This window comes from Salvelinus alpinus, chromosome 28 (genome assembly GCF_045679555.1).
Source record: "Salvelinus alpinus chromosome 28, SLU_Salpinus.1, whole genome shotgun sequence".
Classification (NCBI taxonomy): domain Eukaryota; kingdom Metazoa; phylum Chordata; class Actinopteri; order Salmoniformes; family Salmonidae; genus Salvelinus; species Salvelinus alpinus.
Genome location: NC_092113.1, coordinates 2,607,842 through 2,624,955, shown reverse-complemented (window position 1 = coordinate 2,624,955; position 17,114 = coordinate 2,607,842). Strand labels below are relative to the sequence as shown.

Here is a 17,114-nt window from a genome sequence, read left to right as displayed (position 1 = left end):
GTTTGTGCAACTATGTGTTCTGAATCAGATGGCCTATTCTAAAATCTTTATCTCAATGCAACATCTATTCAAATGTGATTAGAGTCCCCTGGGAAACACTGACCAACGCTTTGGTTCCTACCCTGTCATAACTTCTACCTGGCTTTTTCATTTGTTGTCATGCCAAACAACACCAAACATATAATTAGAATAATCATTCTATTTCTATGATTCCCACAGTTCACCCAAGTGTTTTGATCTATATCGCAAGTCAAATTGCATATTTGGTTGGAAAATGGCAGTTAGATGTTTTGCGCATATCGTGCAGCGCTACTAACAACCTGGGAACTTTACAAGTAAATGCAAATATTTGGTGGCACAAAAATAAAGTAAAAGTGATATTTTCTTCATGAGCTGTGCTTCAAAAGTAAGTAGGATTCATAGTGCCAATGTTGGCTGGATCTCAATCAATTTGAAAATATATTTTTCTGGTGCTCCTAAATTGTATGTGGTGCTCCTAACTGTTTTAATCTAGGAACCAGTGCAACCAATGAACAATTTTAATTTAGAGCCCTGGATGAGAGAGGGGAGGACAAGAGGGGGAGAAGGAGGGATGTATAGCCTAAAGGGAGGGATCCTCCTGTGCCGTAAGTGCATTTGCGGACTGCCCAGCCCAACTCAGCCCTGCCTGGTGCCCACTGCTTACCATAGTTCAGCTCAGTAGAATTGCCTCTGCAGCTCTGAATTATTTATTGGACTTCAGAGTGCAGTGAAACATCCCCCCCCCCCACACAAACACTCCACCACCAAATCACTCTACCCAATTGCACGTTATATTGCATCACAGCTCATCTATTACTAAAATACCTTCAGCTTTTTTCTGACTCACACCTCTATTTTTAACAATCTCTGTTTCTCTTTGTTTTACTAGTCTCACACTCGCTCATTGAATTTCTCCTCTCTGTTCTCACTCTCCAATCAGCTGGTTGAATAATTGAATGGATTTTGATCTCCCTGGGTTTTTTGTTCATCAGATCCTAGAGTTAATTGCGCTGGGCTGTGTAACTGCGCTCACTGTGTCACATAAGCCTCAGTACCAGTATTTATTCTTTTTTTTTTTTAAAGGGAAATCATCGCTCTAAGGAACACATCAGAGGGACTTAGATAATGGTATATTGTATATTATCTACTTCACTTGCTTTGTCAATGTTATCATATGTTTCCCATGCCAATAAATCCCATTGAATTAATGGGGTGATTCTCATGAAGCCAAGTTTTAACCATGGCAGTATCAAATTGAGTTTGAAAACTATGATGCATCTGCAACAATCAACTATATTTCTGAAGACTAAGATGCCTAGTTTATGGTACAGTGTCTTATTTTAAATGTTCACCCGAAAGATTAAATTCAGATAAAATTATTGGGTCATTTTATACTATTTTAATTTTGGAAAAAAAGTTTGTCCATAAGTCATACAAATTGGATACTAATGGAAATTTACATTAAACTAATATGAAGTTGTATTCACCCATTATGCATCATCTAGAGAAGTAGTCCTTAGATGAGCACAAGTTCATTCAGTTTCTTCACTTACAGTGCCTTCAGAAAGAATTCATACCCCTTGACTTATTCCACATTTTGTTGTTACAGCCTGATTTCACCCATCTACACACAATACTCTGATTTACAGCTGTGAGTCTTTCTTGGTAAGTCCCCAAGAGTTTTGCACACCTGGATTGTACAATATTTGCACATTTATTCTTTTTAAAATTCATAAAGCTATGTCAAGTTGTTGATCATTGCTAGATAGCCATTTTCAAGTCTTGCCATAGATTTTCAAGTAGATTTAAGTCAAAATAATGCATGTAATTACAGTACTTATGCTATAACAAGGGTTATTCCAGGCAATTGCAGTAGGATCTGTGATTTTACTATTATGCAAGTCATAACAAACGACACAGTTTGCATTGGGTTACTGAATCTCTATTAGAGCTCAGTACAGTTTTTCAGTAGGAAACTATGCAACACTCATTACCAAAACATGCATTCTCATACCCCAAACCTGCTCATCAATACCGTAATGCACCAATATTTAGGAAGTATAATGAAAAATAAAACTTGTCCATTAGTAATTTTGGCTCGATCTGACAGTGTGCCTTTTTGTTCTTTCTCCAAATATGTGTACATAAAAATAGCATGTATACACAAGTAATTATGACAAAAAACAAGATTCAGGAAAGTGTTGCGGTAATGAGAGAAATTACAAAATACATTCTAATATTTGTTTTCATTAGCCTTTTAATTAGGTGAGAAATGTTAAAAATATACATTGTTTTTTGTTAACTACAAGTGCCAGTTCCGTGAGAATCACCTAACACGGAACCCGAACCGGCTGCGTGCATGCGCAGCCGCACACCAAACGCGATCACGACACGCAGGTTAAAATATCAAAACAAACTCTGAACCAATGACATTAATTTAGGGACAGGTCGAAAAGCATTAAACATGTATGGCAATTTATCTAGCTAGCTTGCACATGCTAGCTATTTTGTCCTGGGATATAAACATTGAGTTGTTATTTTTCCTGAAATGCACAAGGTCCTCTACTCCGACAATTAATCCACACATAAAATGGTCAACCGAATCGTTTTTAGTCATCTCTCCTCCTTCCAGGCCTTTTCATCTTTGAACGTATATGGTGATTGGCATCTAAACTTTCATAGTATTACCACGACGACAGGCAAAACAGTTCGTCTTTCAATCACCCACATGGGTATAACCAATGAGGAGATGGCACGTGGGTACCTGCTTGGTATAATGGGTATAACCAATGAGGAGATGGGAGAGGCAGGACTTGCAGCCGATCTGCGTCAGAAATAGGAATGACTTCTATTTTAGCCCTTGGTAACGCAGACGCTCGTTGGCGCAATAATTGAATAACATGGATTTCTAAATGTATTTTGCAACACTCGCGCACGCGACGTGTCCGGTCTGGTCAGCATGTAATGGTGCTTCTTTCTCTGTGGTCAGCAGTCAGCATATGGAGGCGTAGGGAAGAATGGGTCGAGAGAACAGAAAAGGATGTTGATAAGTGATGGCAGAGGTATGGGGGCGAAGAGAGGAGCAGAAGGGAGTGGTTGAAAAGGTGGAAGCATGGAGGGAAATGGAATGCAGAGGAGAGGTGGGGGAGGGGTGGGGAGAAGAGAGAGGGGAGAGCGATCGATTAATGGCAACCTTTTCTCACCCCTGCAGTGTGATGTGGGGTGTGTCTGCCTGTATGCATGCACTTGTGTACTCAACCCCTCTGTGTGTGTGTGTGTGTGTCTGCGTTTGTATGTCAGCCCTAATTTGCAGGCTGCTCATAGAATGCATGCTTTGAATGAAGCTCTACGGTATCAAAGAGAGTCTATAGATACCACTCGGTCAGGGACAACCTAGCACTTCAACACCATGCACTCTCACACACTTACACACACTAGCCAGGTTTCCATCCAACCTTTTTATGCAAGTAAATTACATGTCGACGAAAAAATGGCACGACAGGCCTGATGGAAATTTGTGGGTAAACTTTCCAAATGTTGACAACAGAATACACTAGACAACGTGGGATCTTTTTGTATCTGTAAAATTAATTATGCGAGGAATGGTGGTGGAAATGCCATTTATGCGCAAAAATTCATATAACCATCATTTCGAAATAAACTTGAAGTCACACGATGATATGGTGTGTGGTCCTCTCACTACGACTCGGAAAAGTACGCAGTTTACTAGGCTACAGATGAAATTAGTTGCACTTTCACCACCCTGTGAAGTTCATTGTATGGTATGAGTATGATGCTCCTTTCCATTAAATATCAAGGGTCTTATTCTGGTGACATGATGGTTGCTGTTTGACAAATAAAAAGAATCTTGTTCTTTTGTCCATGATAATCTCATCATGTAGTAGGCTATAGCTACCCGCACTATAAAGTGCATTCGGAAAATATTCAGACCCCTTGACTTTTTCCACATTTTGTTACGTTACAGCCTTATTCTAAAATGGTATTGTTTTTTCCCCCTCATCAATCTACACACAATACCCATAATGACAAAGCAAAAACAGGTTTGCTTTTTGCAAATGTATAAAAAAACAAACTGAAATATTACATTTACATAAGTATTCAGACCTTTACTCAGTACTTTGTTGAAGCATCATTGGCAGCGATTACAGCCTCGAGTCTAATTGGGTATGATGCTACAAGCTTGGCACCTGTGTCATGACTTTCCCACTTAGAGTGGGGAGAACAAGTATTTGATACACTGCTGATTTTGCAGGTTTTCCTACTTACAAAGCATGTAGAGGTCTGTAATTAGTATCATAGGCTATAGCTATGTCCCTCAGTAAGAGCATTGAAGATGGGTCGTGGCTCCCTCCAAAGATTTCCTATTGGGTTCAGGTCTGGAGACTGGCTAGGCCACTCCAGGACCTTGAGATGCTTCTTAGTTGCCCTGGCTGTGTGTTTCGGGTCGTTGTCATGCTGGAAGACCCAGCCACGACCCATCTTCAATGCTCTTACTGAGGGAAGGAGGTTGTTGGCCAAGATCTCGCGATACATGGCCCCATCCATCCTCCCCTCAATACGGTGCAGTCGTCCTGTCCCATTTGCAGAAAAGCATCCCCAAAGAATGATGTTTCCACCTCCATGCTTCACGGTTGGGATGGTGTTCTTGGTGTTGTACTCATCCTTCTTCCTCCAAACACGGTGAGTGGAGTTTAGACCAAAAAGCTCTATTTTTGTCTCATCAGACCACATGACCTTCTCCCATTCCTCCTCTGGATCATCCAGATGGTCATTGGCAAACTTCAGACGGGCCTGGACATGCGCTGGCTTGAGCAGGGGGACCTTGCGTGCGCTGCAGGATTTTAATCCATGACGGCGTAGTGTGTTACTAATGGTTTTCTTTGAGACTGTGGTCCCAGCTCTCTTCAGGTCATTGACCAGGTCCTGCCGTGTAGTTCTGGGCTGATCCCTCACCTTCCTCATGATCATTGATGCCCCACGAGGTGAGATCTTGCATGGAGCCCCAGACCGAGGGTAATTGACCGTCATCTTGAACTTCTTCCATTTTCTAATAATTGCGCCAACAGTTGTTGCCTTCTCACCAAGCTGCTTGCCTATTGTCCTGTAGCCCATCCCAGCCTTGTGCAGGTCTACAATTTTATCCCTGATGTCCTTACACAGCTCCCTGGTCTTGGCCATTGTGGAGAGGTTGGAGTCTGTTTGATTGTGTGGACAGGTGTCTTTTATACAGGTAACGAGTTCAAACAGGTGCAGTTAATACAGGTAATGAGTGGAGAACAGGAGGGCTTCTTAAAGAAAAACTAACAGGTCTGTGAGAGGTGGAATTCTTACTGGTTGGTAGGTGATCAAATACTTATGTCATGCAATAAAATGCAAATGAATTACTTAAAAATCATACAATGTGATTTTCTGGATTTTTGTTTTAGATTCCGTCTCTCACAGTTGAAGTGTACCTATGATAAAAATTACAGACCTCTACATGCTTTGTAAGTAGGAAAACCTGCAAAATCGGCAGTGTCTCAAATACTTGTTCTCCCCACTAGGTGAGGATCATAGGCGCCAGGTCAGCCCCCCTCTCCCACCAGAGTGTTATGACTTAAAAACCGGGTCGTAAATACCTTGCAGGAACTCTCTCTTCTCCTCTGCAATAATCAAGTTGTTACCACAGAGAGACTTTGCAGTACTGTAACATAAAAAGGTTGGACATTTCTAATGTAAATAATGTGGTAAATGGTTCGTGGGGCTCGAAACAATAATCAAAATAATTTGTTTGATATTGTTAAGGACGGTATAACCAAATAACGGTAACTCTACAAATGTATACGTCCCAGTTGTGGAACTTCTATGATTTAAATATGAAACTATTTGTGAGAAGATGAAATGTGATTTTAGCCTTCTAAATGAGATAATACTGTAACATCAAAAGACTTGCCAAGTTAGTAACTTCGCCCACGTGAGCAATGTGATGGAACCGCCCTCCAAGGCGAGGGCATAAAAGGTCTACTAACGATATTTACATTAGACCAGAAAACATGGAGCTGTGGCTACATGTTGAAATGGTTGCCATTTTAAAAAGAGACCAGCGTGACCGACAGCGTGAGCTGAAAGGTACGAAATGGTTAGAAACTCTGAAACTTTCAACAGAGAAGAAGAAAATCTCAATCTCTGCCAAGACCAGAGTGGCACATTTGCTAAATAAGTGTTTTTATATAAATGAACAACAACCCATCAGTACAGTTAAATGCGATGGAAACCCATTTACATTCAGGGGATAACATAATGACAGCTCAGAGTATGCTATTCTGTTCTTCTGAAATAGATCTACATTTTCTTTATCATCTTTCTTTAGACCTGTCTAAAAGAAATCATGGATTTATTGTTGGCTATATTACATGGATTTATTAGACTTTTTAAAATGTAGATGCTCCAAAGGTCTGCATCAGTGGTTTGTAGGCTATGTGTGGAAGCCAGGAGATGCTAAATGGGTTTATGTTAATTAACAGTTAATTACCATGATACTGGCAGCTATTTGCCTGACAATCACCGGCTCACAAAATGAAATGACCGCCACAGCCCTACTAGTGACACCCACTGACATGCATAATGTGAAAGATCCTCTGCTCCTACTGAAGTAGACCACATGGTGCCTTGCAGCCAGTGCCTGTGTGATCTGAGCCATGCTTGCACCTCTGATTTTCCACAGTACTGATCCTCACTTACCAAAGTAATAATTGCTCCGGGGGCTACTCAATTGCAAGTTCCTTTCTAGGTTGACCAGCTGGGTCAAACATATGGTCCAATTAGTGAGCTGAATATGGCTCCCAGACAGACACACTAATACCAGACAGACAAACAGGCACAGACAGAGATCAATGGAAGAGCCTCCTGCACACGGTCCCTCTCTCCCATCTGTTTGTCCTGCTTATAGGTCCCTCTTAAAAAAGCTCTGATATTAATGATCTCTTCATTTCACATGATCTCTGAAGTGTTTTCCTCCCCTTGTACCACTATATCCATTGCTTTGAAAGAGTGTTTCACAAATAATTCTGTATAACATTGAAAATGATCTAGGTCCAACCAGGCATATTTTCCCTCATAATCCTTTGTCTCCTGACCACAGCCCTGGATTTAGTGTAACTTCTCTGTCCTCTCCCTCAGGACCGTAAGCTGACCAAAGTAGAGCGTCAGCGGTTTAAGGAGGAGGCAGAGATGCTGAAGGGGCTGCAGCACCCCAACATCGTCCGCTTCTACGACTTTTGGGAGTCACCCCTCAAAGGGAAGAAGTGCATCGTCCTGGTAACGGAGCTCATGACCTCAGGCACGCTCAAAACGTGAGTGTGCTGTTAAACCTGCTGAAGATAGTCAAAAGAAGAGGCTATAATTGGGCAATGTGGGATCTAGTCATAAATGCAAAGCAATTTATATATGTATATGCATTCCCCCCAACAAACTAGTTAACGTGTGCTGGAGTATTATTTATCATTGAGATTACTAAGCAATGTAGTACTGCAAAAAGAGGCAATGGAGTGATATGCACATGAATATTTGCTCTAAATGACCTCATTTTTGAGTGGATTATCAATCCCAAAACTCTGAATATATGAATGGTGATACTGATGTCCTTTTCCCACCTGTAGGTATCTGAAGCGCTTCAAGGTAATGAAGCCCAAGGTTCTGAGGAGCTGGTGTAGGCAGATCCTGAAGGGCCTTCACTTCCTCCACACCAGGGCCCCTCCCATCATCCACAGAGACCTGAAGTGTGACAACATCTTCATCACGGGCCCCACCGGCTCCGTCAAGATAGGAGACCTGGGGTTGGCCACGCTCAAGAGGGCCTCCTTCGCCAAGAGTGTCATAGGTAGGAGATCCAATCAGACTGCATCAGTAACACCTGGTGTATCATCTTTATCTTTCTAAAATGGATAACGGTCTCCAGACTCCAAAAAATGTCCTGCTGTCTAACCTTTGACCCATGTCCTCCCAGGCACCCCAGAGTTCATGGCCCCAGAGATGTATGAGGAGCACTATGATGAGTCAGTGGATGTCTATGCCTTTGGGATGTGCATGTTGGAGATGGCCACCTCAGAGTACCCGTACTCGGAGTGCCAGAACGCTGCACAGATCTACCGCAAAGTCACCAGCGTGAGTCCACATTTAATATGTAAACCAATTTAGCTCGTATAGAGGTAACACTCACAACTAGGAAAGACACAAAATGACCAATTTCAGTCATTCATGTTAGCACTGTGATTTCTATGAATGGCAGCCACAGATCTCAAGTAACCAGGGGTATTCAGCATTAACGATTTAAAGGCCAGAATCATTAGATAATTTGTTTTGGCACTGTCCATAAGTAGCTTCTTTTTGGTTGCATGTTCAGGAATGGCTAAAGAATTGCAGCATTTACCTTGAGTTAACTCTGCAAATAGCACTGCTGGGTGGGGTGGGTGGTAGCCTAGTGGTTAGAGCATTGGACTAGAAGAGAAAACACATCGATGGAGTTTACCAACAGACAGAGGGTTGCTACTCCCCAGAGTCTCCACCCCCTCTCGGTGGATCCAGTATGCCAGGCACATCGGCTGGAGGTTCTTCTCCATCAAGGAAAGAACAGCCCTTATTTACTTAACCGAAAGGTTGCAAGATCGAATCCCTGAGCTGACAAGGTAAAAATATGTCGTTCTGCCCCTGAACAAGGCAGTTAACCCACGGTTCCTAGGCCGTCATTGAAAATAAGAATTTGTTCTTAACTGACTTGCCTAGTTAAATAAAGGTAAAAAGACAATTGAGAAGTCATAGTCAATTGATCAATAATATAGTAGTCTTAGTAAAAAAGTATGTATTTAATTTACAATCTGTAGAAACTATTAGAATAGAAAGGTTCAGAACTTTTGTGAAAAATCACAGCACTGCTGAAAGATATATGGCAAATAGAAATCAAAACTGGATGGTCTACAGAGATAGATGGGAGGCGTTGAGTGTAGCTGAAGGATGGGACTAAAAACGAACAAAAAATAACTAATGTAGAATATACCGTGTCCAGCGTAAAAAAAAATGTTAGAGTACGTTTCTCTCTCCAATTATCAGTAAGGTTTTTATGGTACACTATTACTCAATGGAAGTGGAGGGTAAGGAGATACAAGACCTTTCCATGGTAGGGGTTATGTTACCAGAGCCCCATGGTTCTTGATACTTGAATAATTCCCTAGTTTACTGGACAGTAAAGATGGTCATGACACGCCATATGGCACTGCTCAGGGAGTCCAGAACCCCCCATTTCTTCACAGATCTAGCCTTGTATTCCCCTCTGCCAGTGAGGAATGCGGCAAACTGTTTTTAGATCAGGGGGTGTCCGGAGTCATGATATATTTGATGAAGGGTATTGATTTTGCACTCTTAAAACTTGGCAGGCACTGCTGAAGTAGGATGACTCATTTTAGCCTGGTCCCAGATCTGTACTTTAGCCAACTCCGCTGACTAGCATTGTCAATGATAATCAGAGGACTTGGCACGAAAGCACATGCATATATTTGCATGGTATGGTAAGGATAGTCAGAGGTGTTGGCTTTTGGCTAAAGCATATACAGTTGAAGTCGGAAGATTACATACATTTAGGTTGGAGTCATTAAAACTCGTTTTTCAACCACTCCATAAATTTCTTGTTAACAAACTATAGTTTTGGCTAGTTGGTTAGGACATCTACTTTGTGCATAACACAAGACATTTTTCCAACAATTGTTTACAGACATATTATTTCACTTATAATTCACTGTATCACAATTACAGTGGGTCAGAAGTTCACATACACTAAGTTGACTGTGCCTTTAAACAGCTTGGAAAATTATGTCATTGCTTTAGAAGCTTCTGATAAATTATGTAAATTAGCCTAAGTCAATTGGAGGTGTACCTGTGGATGTATTTCAAGGCCTACCTTCAAACTCCGTGCCTCTTTGGTTGACATCATGGGAAAATCAAAAGAAATCAGCCAGGACCTCAGAATACAAATTGTAGACCTCCACAAGTCTGGTTCATCTTTGGGAGCAATTTCCAAACGCCTGAAGGTACCACGTTCATCTTTACAAACAAAGGTACGCAAGTATAAACACCATGGGACCACGCAGCCGTCATACCGCTCAGGAAGGAGACGCGTTCTGTCTCATAGAGATGAACGTATTTTGGTGCGAAAAGTGCAAATCAATCCCAGAACAACAGCAAAGGACCTTGTGAAGATGCTGGAGGAAACGGGTACAAAAGGATCTATATCCACAGTAAAAGGAGTCCTATATCGGCATAACCTGAAAGGCCGCTCAGCAAGGAAGAAGCCACTGCTCCAAAACCGCCATAAAAAAGCCAAACTATGGTTTGCAACTGCACATGGGGAGAAAGATCATACTTTTGTCGAAATGTCCTCTTGTCTGATGAAACAAAAACAGAACTGTTTGACCATAATGACCATCATTATGTTTGGAGGAAAAGGGGGATGCTTGCAAGCTGAAGAACACCATCCCAACCGTGAAGCACTGGGGTGGCAGCATCATGTTGTACAGGTGCTTTGCTGCAGGAGGGACAGGTGCACTTCGCAAAATAGATGGCATCATGAGGTAGGAAAATTATGTGGATATATTGAAGCAACATCTCAAGGCATCAGTCAGGAAGTTAAAGCTTGGTCGCAAATGGGTCTTCCAAATGTACAATGACCCCAAGCATACTGTGACGGCCCTGAATTTTTCTGAACCGTCTGTGCTTCTCCTTCCAATAGGGCGCTTCCCCCTTAATTCCCAATTAAATAGCCAGCATTAGCTGCGCAAAAGTGGGGTTGTGATGGAGACGTGAATGAGGATGTGTTCAACCCTCAGTTCCGAAGCTTCTCTATTCTGTTTGTTTTGTTGCCTTTAAAAGTGTGTTTTGTAGCCTAATAGCAAGTTTTACCCAGGATCGGATCCACTCTTTGCGTCCGTGGACTACACCTCTCGGTTGTTCTTCGTGGCCTTTCTCCGCTGGAGATCTGTTGGCGGATTGGACTGACCGACTGACTACAACCTTTTTGTATACGGTATTTAATTTGTTTTGGGGTGATGTATACCGTAATGATTTATGTAGTTAGTTGTAGTTGAGGACTTATTAAGAGTTGATACGCTTGATGGTTGTGTGGTAAAATTATTGTTATTTTGATTGTGTGATTAATACTGGGTTTACGCTACACTTGAATGAACGGACAAACATTGCGTGACTAAGGTCACTTGAGTTCCCTGAACTTCTTTACCGGGCTGGACTCTTTTTAGGCCCAAGGTACAGGACATTTCTGGAGGAACCAGAGCTCATTATTTGTTATATTGTTATGTGTGTGTGATCATTTATGTTGGCAATACAACCCACGCAAAATAATAGTTGTTTTTGAAGTTCTTTCCAATGTTTTAAGGGTTTATGAAAAGTGTATTTTCATCCTGACTTTTACATAAGTCCTTTGTGTTGGTGTGGACTTGACGGACCAGATGGGACTCATTCCCTCCCAAACCAAAAGGAGAAACTAATGTTTTCTCTGGTAGGCACAACCTACCTGGCACCCCTATAAATAATAACCTCAAGTCAAAACCATTACAATACTTCCAAAGTTGTGGCAAAATGGCTTAAGGACAGTAAAGTCAAGGTATTGGAGTGGCCAAGCCCTGACCTCAATCCTATAGAAAATGTGTGGGTAGAACTGAAAAAGCGTGTGCGACCAAGGAGGCCTACAAACCTGACTCAGTTACACCAGCTCTGTCAGGAGGATGGGCCAAAATTCACCCAACTTATTGTGGGAAGCTTGTGGAAGGTTACCCAAAACGTTTGACCCAAGTTAAACAATTTAAAGGCAATGCTACCAAATACTAATTGAGTGTATGTAAACCTCTGACCCACTGGGAATGTGATGAAAGAAATAAAAGCTGTAATAAATCATTCTCTGCTATTATTCTGACATTTCACATTCTTAAAATAAAGTGGTGATCCTAACTGACCTAAGACGGGGAATTTTTACTATGATTAAATGTCAGGAATTGTGAAAAACTGAGTTTAATGTATTTGGCTGAGGTGTATGTAAACTTCCGACTTCAACTGTACATATCTGGAACCAGGCTATATCCACCTGCTTTTAGAAACAGAACCCCGTCTGTCTGGCAGCAGCAGTTTTTTTTCGCTGTCTACTTTACTCTATGAATATCGGCATGCCCTAGAGAGACCACAGAAGTGTATTTATTTATCCTTTATCGGGAAACTCTGATAGCTATAAACCAGAATGCATACAGTGTATAAGTATCTGTATGAATGTGTCAGTTCCTGAAAATACTATTTTCAGTCCACAGAGTTGCAGAAAGGGGCTTGTTTAAAGCATTAACGGTCTGACAAGTGATGTTGACACCTCTTGAAATGTGATCAAAGTTTTTAATGAGTTGTTTGCACTAGAGGTCGACCGATTTAATTGGAATGGCCGATTTAATTAGGGCCGATTTCAAGTTTTCATAACAATCAGATTTTTTTTAACACCTTTTTTTTTACACCTTTATTTAACTAGGCAAGTCAGTTAAGAACACATTCTTATTTTCAATGACGGCCTAGGAACGGTGGGTTAACTGCTTTGTTCAGGGGCAGAACGACAGATTTTTACCATGTCAGCTCAGGGATTCAATCTTGCAACCTTACAGTTAACTAGTCCAACGCTCTAACTACCTGCTTTACATTGCACTCCACGAGGAGCCTGCCTGTTACACAAATGCAGTAAGAAGCGAAGGTAAATTTCTAGCTAGCATTAAACTTATCTTATAAAAAATAATTAATCAATCATAATCACTAGTTTAACTACACATGGTTGATGATATTACTAGTTTATCTAGCGTGTCCTGCATTGCATATAATCGATGCGGTGACATTCGTGAAAAAGGACTGTCGTTGCACCGTGTACCTAACCATAAACATCAATGCCTTTCTTAAAATCAATACACAAGTATATATTTTTAAACCTACATATTTAGCTGAAAGAAATCCAGGTTAGCAGGCAATATTAACCAGGTGACATTGTGTCACTTCTCTTGCTTCATTGCACGCAGAGTCATATGCAACAGTTTGGGCCACCTGGCTCACTGCGAACTAATTTGTCAGAATTTTACATAATAATGACATAACTATGAAGGTTGTGCAATGTAACAGGAATATTTAGACTTATGGATGCCACTCGTTAGATAAAATACGGAACGGATCCGTATATCACTGAAAGAATAAACGTTTTGTTTTCGAGATGATAGTGTCCGGATTCGACCATATTAATGACCTAAGGCTCGTATTTGTGTGTGTTGTTATAATTAAGTCTGATTTGATAGAGCAGTCTGACTGAGCGATGGTAAGCACCAGCATGCTCGTAAGCATTCATTCAAACAGCACTTTCGTGTGTTTTGCCAGCAGCTCGTCGCTGTGCTTCAAGCATTGCGCTGTTTATGACTTCAAGCCTATCAACTCCCGAGATTAGGCTGGTGTAACCGATGTGAAATGGCTAGCTAGTTAGCGGGGTGCGCGCTAATAGCGTTTCAAACGTCACTCGCTCTGAGACTTGGAGTAGTTGTTCCTCTTGCTCTGCATGGGTAACGCTGCTTCAAGGGTGGCTGTTGTCGTTGTGTTCCTGGTTCGAGCCCAGGTAGGAGCGAGGAGAGGGACGGAAGCTATACTGTTACACTGGCAATACTAAAGTGCCTATAAGAACATCCAATAGTCAAAGGTATATGAAATACAAATGGTATAGAGAGAAATAGTCCTATAATTCCTTTAACTACAATCTAAAACTTCTCACCTGGGAATATTGAAGACTCATGTTAAAAGGAACCACCAGCTTTCATATGTTCTCAGGTTCTGAGCAAGGAACTTAAACGTTAGCTTTCTTACATGGCACATATTGCACTTTTACTTTCTTCTCCAACACTTTGTTTTTGCATTATTTAAACCAAATTGAACATGTTTCATTATTTATTTGAGGCTAAATTGATTTTATTGATGTATTATATTAAGTTAAAATAAGTGTTCATTCAGTATTGTTGTAATTGTCATTGTTACAAATCAATACAATTTTAAAAATCTGCCGATTTTTTATTTTTTTAATCTGTATCGACTTTTTTTGGTCCTCCAATAATCGGTATCGGCGTTGAAACATCATAATCGGTCGACCTCTAGTTTGCACATTGTTCAGAAAACTACTAAAGTCATAACACTAACAATTTATGAGGTGTGCAAACAAAAACATTTGGGAAATTATGACAGCCTACCAAAAGTTATGTGAATACATGTGGCCATCTCTCTCTGTCTCCCTTTTTATTTCCTCCACCATACTTACTCATGACTTCCGGGCATCCCTCTGAACTGTTTTTTTCCCTTCCTTTTTTGTTATCAGGGGGTGAAGCCTGCCAGCTACAACAAGGTTGTGGATCCTGAAATCAAGGAGATTATTGGCGAGTGCATCTGCCAGAAGAAAGAGGAGCGGTGAGTGACTGTACCTGCGTCTCTGCCCACCGCTTGGCCATAGGGCCACCAAGGTGCTCCGTCACCCCTCCATACCTCGCTTCATCTGCCCACATCCTATCACCACATCGATGACATTCGGGGCTCTCAACAACATTCCAATCTCCCGTCTCGATCTGTAGGCCATCCTCTGTTAACTTGAATAATAATGGGTTTAATACAGAGGAGAAAATAACCCTTAAAACCGCCTCTGTGGCAGGTTTTCATACTGAGAGGTGATTGTGTACAGTTCTCTCTCGTTCCTTGTCCTGGCAGCTAGTAAATGGAGGGTGTTCTTAGATAAGGGCTTATACTGTTCTTATGGCTCTGTCCAGACCGGAACACTGAGAACATTGGTGCTCAGAAGAGTCTTTCAGCTCCTGCATGACAAAACTACTGAATTAGGTGGAGGGCATTAGGTCACTGTACTTGGAGTTGATATGACTCATTTGAAGTTTATTTGGGCTAAATCTGTAAAATGACAGAAGGTCAAGTTGGAGCCATGCCATGTTAGCACAGTGATAAAGGGTCGTTTTTATTGTTCCTTCCTCCCAGGTACTCCATAAAGGACCTGCTGAACCACGCCTTCTTTGCGGAGGACACAGGGGTGCGGGTGGAGCTGGCCGAGGAGGATGATGGGAAGAAGGCGGCCATCGCCCTGAAGCTGTGGGTGGAAGACCCAAAGAAGCTGAAGGGAAAATACAAGGAGAGCGGAGCCATTGAGTTTACCTTTGAACTGGAAAAAGAGAGCTCGGAGGGCGTGGCCCAAGAGATGGTAAGATGGACGGTGGGTGGATGGATGGATAGTTTGATGGTTGAATACATGGGTGGAGTGTAGCATTAGACTGGTTGAACAGACATTGCCATCCAAGGTGGGGTTTGAATTTGTCCTGAATAATGTAAGTACTTGAGTAAATGCTGGTTCTTGCGGCTCTGTTATGGTGTGGGTTGCATTTTCCAGGCATTGTTTAGGTCTACTCAACCCCTTAGAGGGCAAGGTAAACGGCAGTAAATACACAGCCATTCTGAGTGATCATCTTCAACCTACAGTGCCTAGTGAAAGTCTACACACCGCTTGGACAGTCTTCACATTTTGCTGCTTTACTACCTAAAAAGGGATTAAAATTAGATCGTTTTCTTACTGATCTACACATTTTCAAAGTGAAAAAGTTCTAGAAAATGTAAAAACAAAGATGTCTTGATTGTGCGTGTTTTCACACCCCAGAGTTAATACGTGGGTGGAAGCACGTTGGGCAGCCATTACAGCTGTAAATCTTATTGAATAGTATTCCACCAACTTTGCACAACTCTTTGGGCTACATGTACATTGTTTTGGTCAAAATTGCTCAAGCTCAGTAACTTTGGTTGGAAATCATTGGACAGCATATTCAAACTTGATCTCAGATTTAAATTTTTTGAAAAGTCTGTTTATTCAGTTTACACACAAGACAACACAATATAAATAATATATGCTCAACTAGAAAAAAAAACTTATTTCAACTATAAAGATACTGTACTTTAGACAATTTAAACACACTGGGCAGAAAAGTACAAAGGTTAAAGGGCAATCTGTAGTTAATACAGGAAGAGAGCGGTCACCTTGCCATTGTTCCTGTAAACAGACTAGGGGTGAAGAAATGCAACCACTCACAGACAGTCATGGCCACAGACTGACCATCCATTGGACCAAAATGAAAGTTTACAATGCTATTTTTTTTTTTTTTACTATTTTTACACTTACATTTTTTACAAACAGGGCAAAACAAGCTCACATTTTAGGCTTTGACAGGGCAAGAAGAATAAGGCATCCACAAGTCACACTCAATAAGAATCAGTAGGCACATCGCCAACCTCAAGGTCTTCCCAAAAAAACACAAATGCTCCTCCAACCAGTAAATCACAGGGGTGTCAAATACAGATTTATTTTTGTTTTAATGAGAATGCCATCAGAGGGTGGTGGACTGTATAAAGTAAGACCGGAATGGAGCCCAAGCATCATAAAACAGTTTGGAGTTCCCATGTGTATTGAATTACATTTTTTTTTTACATTTCAGAGATTACAGCACACTTCCCACTAGGGCTAGGTGGTATACTGTATTTTACTATATACTGATATTTATGCACGAACCGGTTTAGGTTTTTACTTTACCTTCTATGACGATATTTTGTGTCGTTTGGTTTGTTAAATGTTAAATATTAGTTTGTTTCTTACATCTGCAAACAGCTAGTTTGTGTTTTCTTAGCAAGTTAAGCTAAATCGCTGGTTAGCTAACTAGCTAATAAAAGTACTGAGTCAGAGCAAACGTAGCTAGCTAATACAGCCTGATACCAGTACTGGTGGAGGCTTAAATCAGCATGTTTGTGCAACAGTATCTTCTAAATCAAAGAGGAGTAGGCGAAGCATGAATATGTTGGCTGTATGAATAAAGATTTAATGTAGCCAAAGATTATAGGGTCCCCTAGGAAACACAGAACATCACTTTGGTTCCTACCCTGTCACAATAACTCGTCCATGGCATTTTCATTCGTTGTCATGTCAAAAACAATGTATTCAAAGT

General features: G+C 41.1%; 1 protein-coding gene across 10 annotated transcripts in view; it reads left to right on the top strand.

Moving 5' to 3' along the window:
• LOC139556944 (serine/threonine-protein kinase WNK2-like) overlaps positions 1-17,114 on the top strand; it is an 85,676-nt gene that overhangs the window by 30,865 nt on the left and 37,697 nt on the right. For all 10 annotated transcript variants that reach the window (XM_071371116.1, XM_071371115.1, XM_071371123.1 and 7 more), the window contains exons 3-7: positions 7,201-7,373; positions 7,680-7,900; positions 8,027-8,184; positions 14,450-14,538; positions 15,112-15,331. In XM_071371116.1, the coding sequence (XP_071227217.1) occupies positions 7,201-7,373; positions 7,680-7,900; positions 8,027-8,184; positions 14,450-14,538; positions 15,112-15,331 (861 nt within the window). The remainder of the gene's footprint in view (positions 1-7,200; positions 7,374-7,679; positions 7,901-8,026; positions 8,185-14,449; positions 14,539-15,111; positions 15,332-17,114) is intronic.